We start from the raw sequence: 14,920 nt of genomic DNA, 5'->3' as shown, positions 1-14,920 counted from the left end.
CAGAGGCATGTGTGAAAACATACTCGTGGTTCCACCTCTTTCTCTCCTGCAAAAGACGGCAAGTCCTTATTAAATCAAGGAATGGCACACTGCACTGAAGACACATGGAAGAGACAGACACAGCTGTCTTTCATAAGGTCTTTAACACTTTGGATATAAAGATCTAAAAGTCAAAGTATGTAAGCAGCTGCTGTGTTAAAAAATACATTGGATGGAACAATTAGGCATCAATGTGGCAGGTGGCTCACTGAAAATAATTTTTGGTTAATCAATAATTTGGGGTCCTGGTCATCTGATGTATTGGGAAATCCACGAGTTGTTGTTGTTCAGTGACTCAGTCGTGTCCGACTCTTTTGCGACCCCCAAGGACTGTAGGCTGCCAGACTCCTCTGTCCATGAGATTCTCCAGGCAAGAACACTGGAGTGGGTTGCCATTTTCTCCTCCAGGAGATTCTCCCAACCCAGGGATCAAATCCGCATCTCCTGAATTGGCAGGCTGATTCTTTACCTCTGAGCCACTAGGGAGGCCCCACTTCTGACTTACAATTGACCTAAAAGTAGTGGATACTAACATATATTCCTGACATTTTAAAAAACCGTCCGTGATTTACCGCTTATAAAAAAACTGGTTTCGGTGATCATCTTGGTGCTGTTGGAACGCAGAGCTGGCACATAGTGGGTGTTCAATCTGTGCTTGTTGAGCGAGTGAACACAGCCATGTGCTCGTCATTGCCTCCACAGCCGCCTTAACAGGTTGTTTTGCATCACTGCATTCTGAGCAGAGCTGTGCACGTGCAAAGACCCAAGGCAGCACGGGGCTCAACTCTCTGGTATTCTCAGCCCCAGGGATCTGAGAGCCCTGTGTGTTTACAGGACTTGCTTCCAGCATGGTGGGTCTCCAAGTTCAGCCCAGTAATTCAAACCTCTGAAAAGAATAACGTCAACAACGAACCACCCCACCCGAATCTGCCGTTCGGAAATCCTAGCTGAAGAAAAACCGTATTTCATTTTTCCTGGCCAGGTTTTCTTTATTCACTTTTGATTTTTCTTGGACACATTTTTGAGAATTTTAAACCATCATTCAAAGGAGGGAAATTGGAAAACACCTTAACCAGCGATCATATACCTTGCTTAATAGAGCAGAAGACTAAATTACAGAGGAGAAGAGAATATATTTAGAGATGAGACTTCAGATCTAGAGGATTTTCTGCTGTTGGTGGAGACAAAGGGAATGCCCGTAGAACACTTTGTTGGAAATGGCGCTGGCTTTAGATATTTTTGTCTCTGGCTCCCTCCTTCCTCATTGCTTTACTCTCAGTCTTGGGAAGTGGAGGAAGCCACGTTCGGCCCTCCTTGCTCCTCCCCATCTGTGCTGGGCTCCATGGCAGGGCGTCCACTGGGGAGGGGGGGCAGAAGAGGAGCATATGACAGGGCTCATTGACCCCCCGGCCTGCCAGGCTCACCGTGGGGAGGGATCGTGGCTGACAGGCAGGTGTGTAGTCAGGCCCGCTTTCATGCAGATGGAAAAAGTGGCATGAAAAGCAATCCTAGTAAATTCACTGCCCACTAATTCAAACAGGGACAGGGAAGTGTGGTGAAATGAATCCTGTTTGATGCTGGTGTTGAATTTGGCCGTGCCACATCTGGGTTCTCACGTGGACTTTTCTACAGACAAGCGGTGTGATGAGGCTGAGTCCCTTCGCCTCTCTGAGAGTCGCTTTCCCCCGTCTGTACGTGGAGCTGGTTACTAACACCTGCCTGGTCTTGGTCCGCGCTCCACCGCAGGCATCTCCCCCAGGAGCCACCAGGCCCTGGGCCCTCAGTGCTGGCCAGAGGAGTGGTCCCGTGTGCCTGACATGCAGCTCTTGTGAGGACACCCTGGCCGTGATTAGGAGAAGAGAGGGATGAGGACACAACTTCCTACCAAGAGAGCCGGGCAGAGTCTCCTGTAGATGCGTACTCACCCTTACGTGGAGTAGCTGAGAGAATGGTCAAGACAGAGCATTAAAAAAGGAGAATGGAAGGGAGTGGAAGAAATGGAGAAAGAAATGGAGAAAGAAGGAAGGAAGGGAGAATGGAAAAGAAAGAGAGAAAGGGAAGAAGGAAGGGAAGCGGAAGTCACCTCACTGAGAAGCAAGGCTGCTCTTGCATGTCCGGGCCCTGGAGGAAGGCTAGCCCTCAGGAGCTGCCGCCACAGCCTGGGGGAGACCAGTTGGCCCTGGGAAAGGCTCACGAGCCCTGGAGATGTTCTGTGACCTGGAGCCCCCTCCATTGAGTACGAGGCCCTGTTTCCTCATTTGTAGACACCAACGGTTCATGAAACACGGGAAAAGTGCTCAGCACAGCACCTGGCCCTGAATAACGACTCATGATTGCCTCTTCCTCACGGTCTCAGTTGCATGCAGCATAGTGAACGCACAGTGAGCGAGCCCCAACTGGGCAGGGAGGCAGCCGTGAAAGGAGCCCGTGGGGAGACCTGGGTCCTGACCTGGCGTCATGCCGCGGCTGTAGACAAGGCAGAACCAGTTCACTTCTCTGAAAACCAAGAGGCTGGGGCAGATGGTGGCAGTCAACGCAGAAGTCGTCCGTGGGAGCATTTGGAGGGTGTGGCGTGGGCCACTGTCTCAGGACTGGCTGGTGCCACCTGTTTGGCCTGTGTGCGGGGTTCCTCACCTGGGACCCAGGGAATCACACTCTGTGGAGCAGCAGGAGCCCTCGGGCGGCTGGAGGACATGCGCTCCTGCCCCATTGTGATGGGTGGGCTCTGATGCTATGACAACAGGGACCACTCCCGGACCTCCCTTCCGGGTAGAGCCTGCAAATTAGAGGCCAGGAACAAGGAAGAGTGGCTTCCCAGGCGCACAGCTCATGAGGCCATGGAGGGATAAGAGCCAGTCTCAGCCCCCTTCAGTTTCCTGCACAAAATGGTCAAAGGGAGACGCTTCAACCCACCCTTAGACAAGGACGGAAGATGGGTAAGAAGGGTGATGCCCTCTCTCGGCTTTCTCAGGCCACAGGGGTGTGGTCAGGCACGGAGCTGAGCTCAGATCCTACTGCAGCTACTTACCATAGTATGACGGCCGACAGATCCCTTCACCCCGTGTCAGTTCTTTGACCTGTGAAATGGGAATCTCATATCTGATTCTCGGAGGACCAAATGAAATTAGTCTGTGCATAAACCACTCAGCAGACTGGTATCTTGTGAATGTCCATGAGGTAGTAATTGCTGTGTTTCTCTGCTTTTTCTATTTTTCATAACGTCTATCCTCTGACATGGGCTTCCCAGGTGGCGCTAGTGGAACCCACCTGCTGATACAGGAGACATAAGAGACATAGGTTCAATCCCTGGGTCGGGAAGATCCCCTGCAGGAGGGCATGGCAACCCACTCCTGTATTCTTGCCAGGAAAATCCCATGGACAGAGGAGCCTGGCGAACTGCAGTCCACAGGGTCACACACAGAGCTGTTCCGACTTAAGTGACTTAGCAGGCATGCGTGCATCTTCTGATATACTATGTAATTTATTATATGTGTGACTTTTCTCTTCCTCCTAGAATATAAATCCCATGGACCCGGTATCTTTGTCTTTTTTCCCACTGGTTGTATCACAGAAAACAGTGTTACTAACCTCTTTTAGGGCAGTAATACACAGAAATTTTTTTAAAGATTTGTTTAAAAGGAAAAAAATGGAAAATATCTTGGAAAATTGGAGCCTGAAGGCTTAATCTCAGTCTCTTTATCTGTTAAATGGAAGCATAATATACCGAGGTTGGAGGCCATGGTGAGGATTAATGAGACAATGGATACAAAGGTGCTTAGTATAATGCATGGAAGCACCGTTGCTAACCATTATATACATAATATATATGCTTATATGTGATATAAGTCCGTGTGTCCACCATGCAGAACCCATGGATACAAAGGGGAACTAACCAACTTGAGCATCTCTGGGTTTTGGTACCCACAAGGTGGGATGAGGAGAACCAATCCCCTGCAGCTCCCAAAGGATATATATTTATACTGATATTCTTTCCTGTTGTATACCCTACTCCATTCCACAAAGGTTTAAAGTAATGAACGGAAAATATTCAAAATAAAGTATAAGGTATATAAAAATAAAACCTCAGAACCAGTTTAAATATACTTTAAGAGGCTGAGACTGGGAAAATATATAACATAGAAACATAGAAAATGGGAAATATATGAAATATGTAACATAGATATGCAGGCTATATGGCTTAAACAATTTGGAGTCAAACAAATTTGACTCTGAGTTTCCTGGCAGCTAAAGTGAGTTGGGAAACAGAGTGAACTATATACACTAGCTGGTCAGGAAGAAACAAGTGTAAGCTTCTCAGACTAAAGAGCTTGGCCTCTTTTTATCACCTACAGTATCGGGATTATGTTTGACTGAATATTATTATAAAAAGCTGACTACAGAGCCTTCACCAGAAAAGGGTTTGTGTTCCTCGAGTAACAGTGATGCTGAAAACTCAGCTGCTCTGTGCACTGGTGCTGAATTGAATCTCAGAAACAGGATTTTGGGTGAAGTTACAAAAGGATATCTTTATAACTTTGCCAGGAAAAGGGGGGCACAGTGGACTCCTGCCTTGAAAACGTATGTCCCAGCTTGGAGAGGAGAGTGAGAAATTTTATAGTAATGGAACAAACAGGGTGTGATCAGCTTGTGGACATTCTTCTGATGGGTTGGTGGTGAGCTAAGTGTGAGTCAGCATCACCAACCTTCAGGTCCAACTGGTCTGAGGCTGCATACCATCCTTAACCACTGACTTCTCCCTCCTGAGGGGTTTCAGTATTTGCAAACGAGCTCAAAGCTGCTGTGGTGTGCATCCCTCAGTGGGGAACCAGGACCTTGCCCCAAGGCTACACAATCGCTTCTCCCGACTTGTTTCTCCCTCTCTCACATCCCTTCCCTTCCCTAATTAACAACTGCTTGAGTCTGCCCATTAGAACTCAGGGAAGTCTTGGAGGCTGAAGGAAACCTATTTCCTGTCATCAAAGAAATGGGGGGACACAGAATGGCTTTGGGCCTGGAGGCCCCCAGGGCCCTGCTTGGAATCAACAACCAGTGCAGAAGGAGGCAGTTCAGGGCTGGTGCAGATGCCCTGGGATGTCTTTGGAGGCCCAGGTTCTTCTCAGCCTCTCCTGTCACCCTCAGTGTGGTGTCAGCTCAGGCAGATAAATGAGGAGGAAGTCCAATTGCAAAACGATGGAAGGTGCCTGTCAGTTGCATCCGCACCTTTTCCGGCAGAAAACAATAGCTTTCCCAGTAGCCCCACCCACAGACTTAGGCTTTCATTTCAAGGGTTACGCGTCTGATTTAGCTGCAAGGGAGTTGGAGGAGGGTTTTTATTCTTTGACTAAGCCTCGATCTTAGTGAGATCTTAGTTCCCTGACCAGGGATTGAACCCACGTCCCCTGCAGTGGAAGCACTGAAAGTGTGAAGTCTTAGCTGCTGGACCACCAGGGAAGTCCTTGGGAAGTGTTTCTTAAACCAGCCATGTTGCTACTACAAAGTCAGTGTTGTATAATAAGGGAGACATCAAGAAAGAGCATGGCGCCTCCTGCTGGGGATCCTAGGAATGTACCAGGAACCGGTTTAAGAAGGAAGACTTTATCTCCCCAAAGTTTAACCAGAGCCTACGGTGTGGGTCTCCTTTCTGCTGCCAGCACCTAAGAGAATAAAAAGGACAGAGGTGACATGAAGTTTCCCTAAGTAACTTGTAGACGAGTTGGGAAAATTAAAGAAATTGTTGGTTTTGCGTCAGCAGCAGCCCATTTGGGAGACAGTAATTGCCACATTGGAGGTGACAGTCATTTCACAGTTGACCTTGCTGGTGGTGATCTGGCTGTTGCCGCGTAGAAAAGGTACTCTGCACACACGTTCACCTTCCTGTTTAATATTTCAGTCATTGAGTGATTGAATGCAGCAAAAATTTCACCGCCAACTAGTTAAAAAGCTATATTTCACGGTTACAATATCTAACAGAAGGGTTTATTTCACAGCTATCATGTTATAGCCATTAAATATATATTTTAAAAGAGTGAAATTAAAATGCTAGAGCCATTTTTTTTTACAGTGATTTAGTCCATAGTGTTGCAGAATACAAATGAACTCAAGTCATTCAGCTGGTGAGAAGAACCCTTCTGGATGTAGAAAAACTCCCTACCCATGGCCTGATTCTCCATAACTTGGAAAAGCAGATTGGAGGTAGAGGAAAGGGAAAGGCTCTGAGTTTGGAGGCCCTTTGTATTACTTATACTTACTTAAAAATTGCTTTAAAACCATTAAAAATGTATATATAATACAGAATAAATTAGAAATGGGTAAGTTGACTTTGAAAAATTTCTATGGTATATTGTTAAGTGATGAATTTAAGCAAACTCCAGGAGATAGTGAAGGAAGGGAAGCCTGGTGTGCTGCAATCCATGGGGTTGCAAAGAGTTGGACACGACTGAGCGACTGAACTACAAGAACGACAATGTTAAGCAAGAAAAGCAAGTTATGCTGTAGAGCACGGGTGGGGGGGGGGCGTTGCTCAGCTTGGTGCTCTGTGATGACCTAGAGGGGTGGGATGGGGAAGTGGGAGGGAGGCTCAAAAGGGAGGGGATATATGTGTGCTTATGGCACCCCACTCCAGTACTCTTGCCTGGAAAATCCCATGGGCGGAGGAGCCTGGTGGGCGGCAGTCCATGGGGTCGCTAAGAGTCGGACACGAGTGAGCGTCTTCACTTTCACTTTTCACTTTCCTGCATTGGAGAAGGAAATCCCAGGGACAGGGGAGCCTGGTGGGCTGCCGTCTATGGGGTCGCACAGAATCGGACATGACTGAAGTGACTTAGCAGCAGCAGCATAGCTGATTCACTTTCTTGTACAGCAGAAACTAACAGAATATTATAAGACAATTATACTCCAATAAAAATGGGAAAAAAGGAAAGCGAGGTACAAAATAGTATGTTATATGGTCCAATTTTTGTATAACAGTGTAAGTCCCCTTTGTAGGTACAGGTGTTTGTGAAGGAATATATGGGAGCTATTGTTGTTATTATTATTTTTTTTTTATCTGGGATGACAAGAAGAGAATGGAGAGGGTAACCAAAAGTTACTGGGTTTGTGCTTGTTTTTGTTTTTTTAACCACTGGCTGTCAGGGAATTCCCAAAAGTTAACTGTTAAATTTTTTAAGGTATTTGTAATTTTTTGAAATCACATTTATAGCACAATCCTGTGTGCGTGCTAAATTGCTTCAGTCGTGTCTGACTCTTTGCGGCCCCATGGACAGTAGCGCACCAGGCTCCTCGGGCCATGGGATTCTCCAGGCAAGAATACTGGAGTGGGTTGCCATGGCCTCCTCCAGGGGATCTTCCCAGCCCCAGGATGGAACCCATGTTTCCTACATCTCCTGCATTGGCAGGTGGGTCCTTTACCACTAGCACTGCCTGGGAAGCCCGATACAATCTGCATGGGATTCCTTCCTTGTGTTTTTCTTTATTGTCTGAACTTTTAACACCATGAGCAAGTATTCTAACTCTAATCAAAACCAAAGACGATTATTTTTGTTGTGGAAAATGAGACAATGGAATAGAGGCACTCAATTAAGAAACGTTTAAACGATGGCAAGGAAGCCTTCCTTTTCCCTGGTGCCCTCCTCCAAAGTGACCCTGTCATTCATCCATAGCAGGGCCGGTCCACATGATGTTGGTTGGTTCCTGCGGTCACTTCCTTGCCCTTGATCCCTGTTCCTGCTCTGCTCACCCCATGGGCAGCTACTCACACATGTTTAATGGCAACTCTGTTACTGAGATGTGCTCTTGTAAATTATGTAGTGTTGTTTTGTGTGCATGGATTATTTATTTCTGTAAATGGTGCTGGGTTACAGATCTCATTCTGTTTCTTCTTTTCCGCATTGCTATGTGTTGTATAAACCATTGCTTTTTCTCTGACAACAATGCCCCACTGAGTATACCATACAGACGACATAATCTCTCCACCTTTTGACATAAATAGTAGCATACTAAATGCTCTCTTGTGTGGAGATTAAACAAAAGCCATAGTTATATGTACAGTTATATCATGACTTGAGAAGGAATGGGAGAAAACAACAGTGTTAACCAATGTCGTTGTAATCCCGAAGACAAGGAAGGACTGGCCTTTGGTGCGACAGTGGGCTTGGGGATAAGGGAGGGGACAGCTGTGAGCAAGAATAGAACCTGTCGACAGCTAGTGAACACTCTCTGGGTGCAGCATTTTTCTCTTTTAATCACATCTGCTCAGTCAGGTGGAGCTTCCCCAGAAGCTCAATGGTGAGCAATCCACCTGCAATGCAGGAGCCACAGGAGACGTAGGTTCAGCCCCTGGGTCCGGAGGATCTCGTGGAGGAGGGCGTGACAACCCACTCCAGTATTCTTGCCTGGAGGATCCCATGGACGGGGAGCCTGGTGGGCTACAGTCCATGGGGTCGGGAAGAGTTGGACACGACTGAAGCAACTTAGCACGCATGCACTGTATGGAGTAGGTTATTATTATTCCCATTTTACAGATAAAGAAACTGGAAAAATAAGTCTCTTGCGGAAGGCTGACCTTCTAGGAGAGAGAGCTGGGATTGGACCCAGGGACATTGAGTCTATTGTCTGTGACCCACCACCACATTATGTTACCTCCCTTTGCAAGAATTTTCGCTAAGAGTTGGGGGTCTTGCCTTCTGTTTGTATCTTATTTGTATTCAGTTTGTATCTTAGTTTCTCTCCTAGAGATCGACACTTCAAAGGCCACTTTGTAGGAGTGGCTTTTAAGAGGTGATGTTTATGTAAAATTGGGGTGAGCTACAGTGGCTATCAAGCAGAACCCACATCCCTCTTTGGGAATGGACTCCTGGCCTAGCTGCTGAGAGTGTGGCTTGGTGGGCAGAGGGGTCCAACCCTAGATACTCCTTGGCTGAAAAGAGCTGCTTCCTCAAGGTCAGTTGCTTCCTGGGTCCTCCACCTTCCTCTCCTACCTAGTGACTGATGGGCAAGAGCACACAAGGGGCCAGTCCTCTCACTCCATCAGGCCGACTCAGAGAAGCCACTGCGTGTCTGGAGCTCCCTATGGGGTTAGTCTAGACCTTCTTTGGGACCACCTCCCTCGACCCAGTCCTGTTTCCTTCCCGCCTGTTCACAGGGAGATCCCAAAGCCCACTCCCAGCTCACCCCTGGCATCCAAATAATCTTCCCACCCTCTGCCATTTTGCATTTTCTGTAGAGACTCAACGCGACCCTTTTCACCTTCCTGGGTCTTAAGATGCACCCCCTACCTGCAGGAGGTTGGCTCACCCCTGGGAACACAGGCTGAATGCTTGGCCCTGAGTATGGGGCACTCCCTGACCACCAGGAAGGTCTCAGATAACACATTCTGTCTCCTTGGAGCTCATTGGCTCCCTCCCGTGGGACCGCACCCGCCTCACCAGGCCGTGGAACTGTTTCCAGGCTCCAAGCAGCAGGGTGGCCCCTGTAACTTGAAACGGCCGGCAGTGGTGGCCTTGGGCCATGACAATATTTTTTGTCTTGGAAAGGATACTTGAAAATTATGAAAATTATGCCATTTCCATCGCATGCCAGAAGCACCCAAATTGCATTTTAATCCTTTTACAGAGGAAGCCCTGATACTTGGCTTTGAGATTCAGATGTGTCTGGTTTTAATCAAGGCGTGTGTGCTGTTTTTCCAGTTCCCTCACATTGGACTAACACAAAAGATGCCAGAATCCATCACAAGTACGATGCTGAAAGAGTCCCACAGTCCACGTTTATCTCGGCAAGTGGAGGAGAAGCTTCCGCCAATCTACAAATTGCGGGAGAAGGTGGGTCCAGGGCGCTTGCCACGCACCCCCGTGGCTCTCCAAGGGGGTGGTACTGCTTGGAGGGAACTGCTCACTAGATCTCCCTGGATCCCGACATTCTGGCAGCATCCTCACTTCATAACTGGTCACCACGGCTCCTCAAATACTCTCTAGAAGGAACTACCTCCTGGTCCAGACAATGAAGTTACTCTTCTGTGAACACGCATGTGGAACACGCATGTTCCACCTCCCTGGCCAGTTCATGAGCTGCTTAAGGGGCTGCGAATGGCCGGTGGTAGAAGCAGGGTTGACTTCACACTTAGCAACCCTGGACCAGAGAGCTCTGGTCTACTAGGATCCTTATTGGCCAGATGAAGAAGATGGCTTCAGAATTCCTTTCCAGCCTTCAATTCCATGCCTACTGACTTTCCTTTCCTTGCCTCTCAATAAGGTATTTTAAAGAAAACTTGTTATGATTTTAAGAAAGCTGGCAATGAAGTGGAGTTTCAAAGCCTTGAGCTGATGTGCACACCTAACCCCTCCAGTGTTTACTGTTTGCTCCATCACTGTGGATGCATTTAGTTCTCACTTAGCAGTCAACCTGCCTCCTCCGTCTTCCTTCCAGGCCACTGTAGGCAGGTTCTGGAAGCCTGCTGTGGTTCCGATGTGTGCCTTTTTATCTCTCCCCTCGCTCTTTTCCAGCAAGCAGTAAATAACAACTTCCCCTTCTCTGCTCATGACAATCGTCACAGCTTTCAAGACTCTGGGTTCTACCTTGACTCTGTGAGTATTTCTCCCCACATTGCTAAAAAGATGAACAGCAACATCAGGGCTCTTGATTTTCTGAGACCTGGTGAAGATTGAGGACTGGCCTCAAAATTGGAGTAAAATTAAAGCCTCCTAACAGGTTACCGGGGGGGGAAAAAGCGTAAATTCTCGAATTCCCACTTGGCTTTCAAAATCCACACCAGCCTCCCTTCTGCCTAGGTTTTTTTGTGTGTGAATTCCATGCTTATCGAAGTGCTTTCCCATAAACCGTCTAATTTGTGAGCTTTTTTTTTGTGAAGATCTGTCATGAGAAGGAAGGATTGCCTATGTGTGTCTCTGGACTGCAGAGCCAGGACCCACAAGGAGGCGTCAAAGGAATGGATGGGGAGTTTTCATGATATGAAGGAGTCTCTACTAACTGCAGTTAGCTTCTTCCTGGAGATGGTGTTTCCCCATCACTGAAAAAAACAAAGTCTGATAGCGCTGGCTAGTGGTGGTTAACACAGACATGGAAATAGATATGTGAGCTGCATATGTAATTTGTAAATTTCCTAATGGCCACATTAGTAAGATTTGAGGAGGAAGCCTGTGGGTAGAGACCCACATGCTGCTTCCTTCACTGGGAATCCTCTGGGATGGGAGAGAATCCTCGGATCTCTCAGAGTAAGAGCCCTCCCACGGAGTGCTGGGGATGCAGCCTGGGGTGGATACAGCCGCCTGGGTGTAGAGAACCTACTCAGACTTCCTGGCTGTCCAGGCTGGGGTCCCTCTGGTTCAGTCCTCCGTGTCCTAGAAGCCCAGCCCCTTGCGTGGGAGTGGAAGGCTGTGAAGATCATGAGGTTATGTCAGTTCACAGCCTCCCAAAAGTTGATAAAGGATGCCTCCTGTAAGAGTGATCATTTAAACACAAGATGTCGTGGAGGTGGTTTTATTAAAGACCTCCAAACTGTGTGGCCTTGAATATCTTCCTCCTAATCTGCTTGTGATCCTTCTCCAGGGCTTGGGACGTAAGAAGATCTCCCCAGAAAAAAGGCAACACGTTTCAAGAAATTTCAATCTTTGGGCATGTGACTATGTTCCATCTTGTCTCGATGGCTTTTCAAATAACCAAATATCATACGTTTATAAGGAAGCTGTGGTGGTCCCAATTTTCAGACGCTTTCCAAGACATCATCATGAGATATGGAACACTTTTAAATTTATGCCCCAGCAAAGCTATACAGAGTTTCGGAAAAAGAATCCAAAAGTAAGGTTCCTGATTAACAAAAAGACCAGTTCTCCACTAACCCTTCCAAAAGATCCTTGATGTTTTGCAATATTGGTATTTCGTTGGACATTCTACAAGTATGTGTTTTCTGATGCAGCACTGATGTTCGATATCAGATTTGTTTAGAATTATTTAGAGAATGTAGACTGCATGTGCCTTAATGCTGAGATGATGTTTTCTTGCAGTGATAACATAGAGATTAAAGTCCTTATATAGAGAAACCAGCATGGCAACAGATAACCTTACCACTCCCCCAAATATTCTAATGGTTTTAATATTGAAAATATTGTAATGGTTTGAAAATATTCTAACGGTTTTAATAAGGTTGAAAAATATTCAGGCCCTTATAAAATAAAGATATTTGATGATATACACATTTTAAATGAATATGTTTGAAAGGAAAATTCTATTCTAATGGTTTTAATATTGAACATATTGAAAATATTGTAATGGTTTGAAAATGTTCTAATGGTTTTAATAAGGTTGAAAAATATTCAGGCCCTTATAAAATAAAGATATTTGATGATATACACATTTTAAATGAATATGTTTGAAAGGAAAATGTGCTTAAATTTAAAAATTGCCACATTAACTTCAGGGAGAGTTTTACAACTACATGATTAATATAGGCTTACGTTTTCATCTTGAAATTTCAAGCAAAATAGAGGAAGCTGGAGTCCCCTCTGATTTTACTGCATCTCTAATCCTTGTCCCCAGAAAAAAGCTCACCGTTTGTTTCTGTTCTGTACATTTACAGTCATATGTATGTGCAGAGCTATGTACAGATTTTGAACATAAACTTTTACATAGAACATGCGTTCTTGCAGTACATAAGTGATCTTGAAGTTCATGCAACGTCAATAGGAATAGGTTGGTTTGCTTTTTAAACTACTGCACTATATCCCCTAAGTTGGATGTTTAAAAAAAAAAAACTGTCTTCCTAATGAGCACTTGAATTGTTTCTAGTTTGGAACTGGAAAGGCTTGGTGCTACATGACATGCTTGATCGGGCGCCATGGGTGGGTGTTTACATGTACTCTGGAGTCAGCTCCGAAAGTTGCCTTGTTACTGCTGGATTGGACCCTATGCATGGTTCTTGTTTATTTGTGTAACATTTTGCACTGTGCAGCATGTGGGATCTTAGTTCCCTGACCAGGAATTGAACTTGCAACCCCTCCACTGGAAGGATGGAGTCTTAACCTCTGGACCACCAGGGAATTACTCGCACAAGGTTTTAATGTGCCAAATCACCTTTAAAAAAAGACTGGACCAATTAAACTTCCACCAACAGTATCTGTGAGTTTTTGTTTCTCTCCCCCTCCAAAATTATCTTTTAGATATTGAAGGATATCTAAGGACAAAAAATATCTTGTTATCTTATTTTGCATTTTTCTATTAGTGAAGCGGACCATCTTTCCCCACTCAGGGGCCATTTCTATTGCCCTTTGAATGGAACACTGTCGCCCTCATTCTGTATCAAAATTAACTTGTTTCTATTTACATATGTTTTCTAGGTGAATTTTAGAATAAGCTCTCAAGTAAATCCACTGGCAATTTGATAGGAATTTCCCTGAATTGAGATATTAATTTATAAAAGAATTGACATCTACCATGGTATATCTCCCCATTTGTTCAAATATTATTTTATATTCTTTAATAAAGTTGTATAATTTTTTTCACAAAAGTACGAGATGTTTCTTTTCTATGTTTATTCCTGTGTACTTTGAAATGTGGCTATTTTGAATGTATGTGTGTGTGTGCGTGTGTGTGTTTAAGTTACACTTTTTGGTTAGTTTTATCTGATGCATGCATAAAAAAGGCTATTGATTTCTATATGTGAATCTTGTATTTAACTACCTGGATAAACTTCTTAGAATAAATTAAAAAAATATTCTAATAAAATAAAAATAAAATTTTATTTTCAGTTGATTCTTTTGGATTTTCTATGTGGATAACTATATCATTTGTGAATATGATAATTTATATAATTTCTAGAATTTATAGGCCCCCCCATCTTTTTGCATCAGGTACAATTTGAATATTAGCACAGATAGTGTATACGCTTTCTTATGTCTGAATTTATTGGGGCTGATTCTAATGGGTCACTCTGACATCTGACTATTGTGAGTTTGAGATAGGCAACTTTTACCTAGGTAAGAATATTCCTTTGTATTCTTACTTTCCTGGTTTTTTCACCCTAAGATATATATCTTTAAGAATATGTACATGGGGAGAGTTTCAAATTAAATAAAAATAAATGGTAAAAAGTATTTTCTTTCACATTCCTGACTCCCAGTCTCCATTTTCTCTCCCAGCGCCAGCTCTGTGGCCTTTTTAAAAAGTTATTACTGTTTAAAAATTGAAGTATAGTTTATTACAGTGTCGTGTTAGTTTCTGGTATATAACAAAGTGATTCAGGTATATATATATAATATGTATGTATATTCTTTTTCATATTCTTTCCATTATAGTTTATTATTATATGAGATATTGAATATAGTTCCCTGTGCTGTACAGTAGGACCTTGTTCTTTGTCTTTTTATATATAGTAATTTGCAGCCTCTAATCCCTAAACTTCTAATGTGTCCCTTCCGCACTTTCTCATTCAATAACGGTAATTTTTCTCTGTGTCTGTGAGTATGTCTCTTTTTGTAAATAAGGTCATTTGTCACATTTTTTTAGATTCCACTTATTAGTGATATTGTATAATATTTGTCTTTGACGCACTTCACTTAGTATGCTAATCTCTACGTCCATCCATGTTGCTTCAGATGGCATTATTTTATTCTTTTTTATGGCTGAGTAGTACTACATCGTCTTTATTCATCTGCCTGTTGACTTTCTTTTAACATGCAGCCTTCTCTTGGTAAGCTATGGCATGGATTTTCCCTCTCTGTCTCTCAAACACACCTACCCTTAACAAACACCAATGGTCCCACCTGCCACTGCTGCTTTCTGCCACACCGCCACCAACCACTCTTATGAATACAGCATTCTCTCTCGGTACTTACAAATCTACTTCTCTTTTGCAAACATGGCTGGTTGGTATTTC

General features: G+C 44.6%; 1 protein-coding gene across 1 annotated transcript; it reads left to right on the top strand.

Annotated features, from left to right (window-relative positions):
- Nucleotides 1-2,924: 2,924 nt before the first annotated feature.
- On the top strand, nt 2,925-10,697 carry TEX36 (testis expressed 36). Its single transcript, XM_069567431.1, has 3 exons — nt 2,925-2,975; nt 9,723-9,854; nt 10,536-10,697. The coding sequence occupies exons 1-3, from the start codon at nt 2,925-2,927 to the stop codon at nt 10,695-10,697; spliced, it is 345 nt and encodes a 114-aa protein (XP_069423532.1).
- The last annotated feature ends 4,223 nt before the right edge of the window (nt 10,698-14,920 follow it).

This window comes from Ovis canadensis, chromosome 22 (genome assembly GCF_042477335.2).
Source record: "Ovis canadensis isolate MfBH-ARS-UI-01 breed Bighorn chromosome 22, ARS-UI_OviCan_v2, whole genome shotgun sequence".
NCBI lineage: Eukaryota > Metazoa > Chordata > Mammalia > Artiodactyla > Bovidae > Ovis > Ovis canadensis.
Note: the sequence above shows the minus strand (reverse complement) of the source record. Positions and strands in the feature narration are given on the sequence as shown.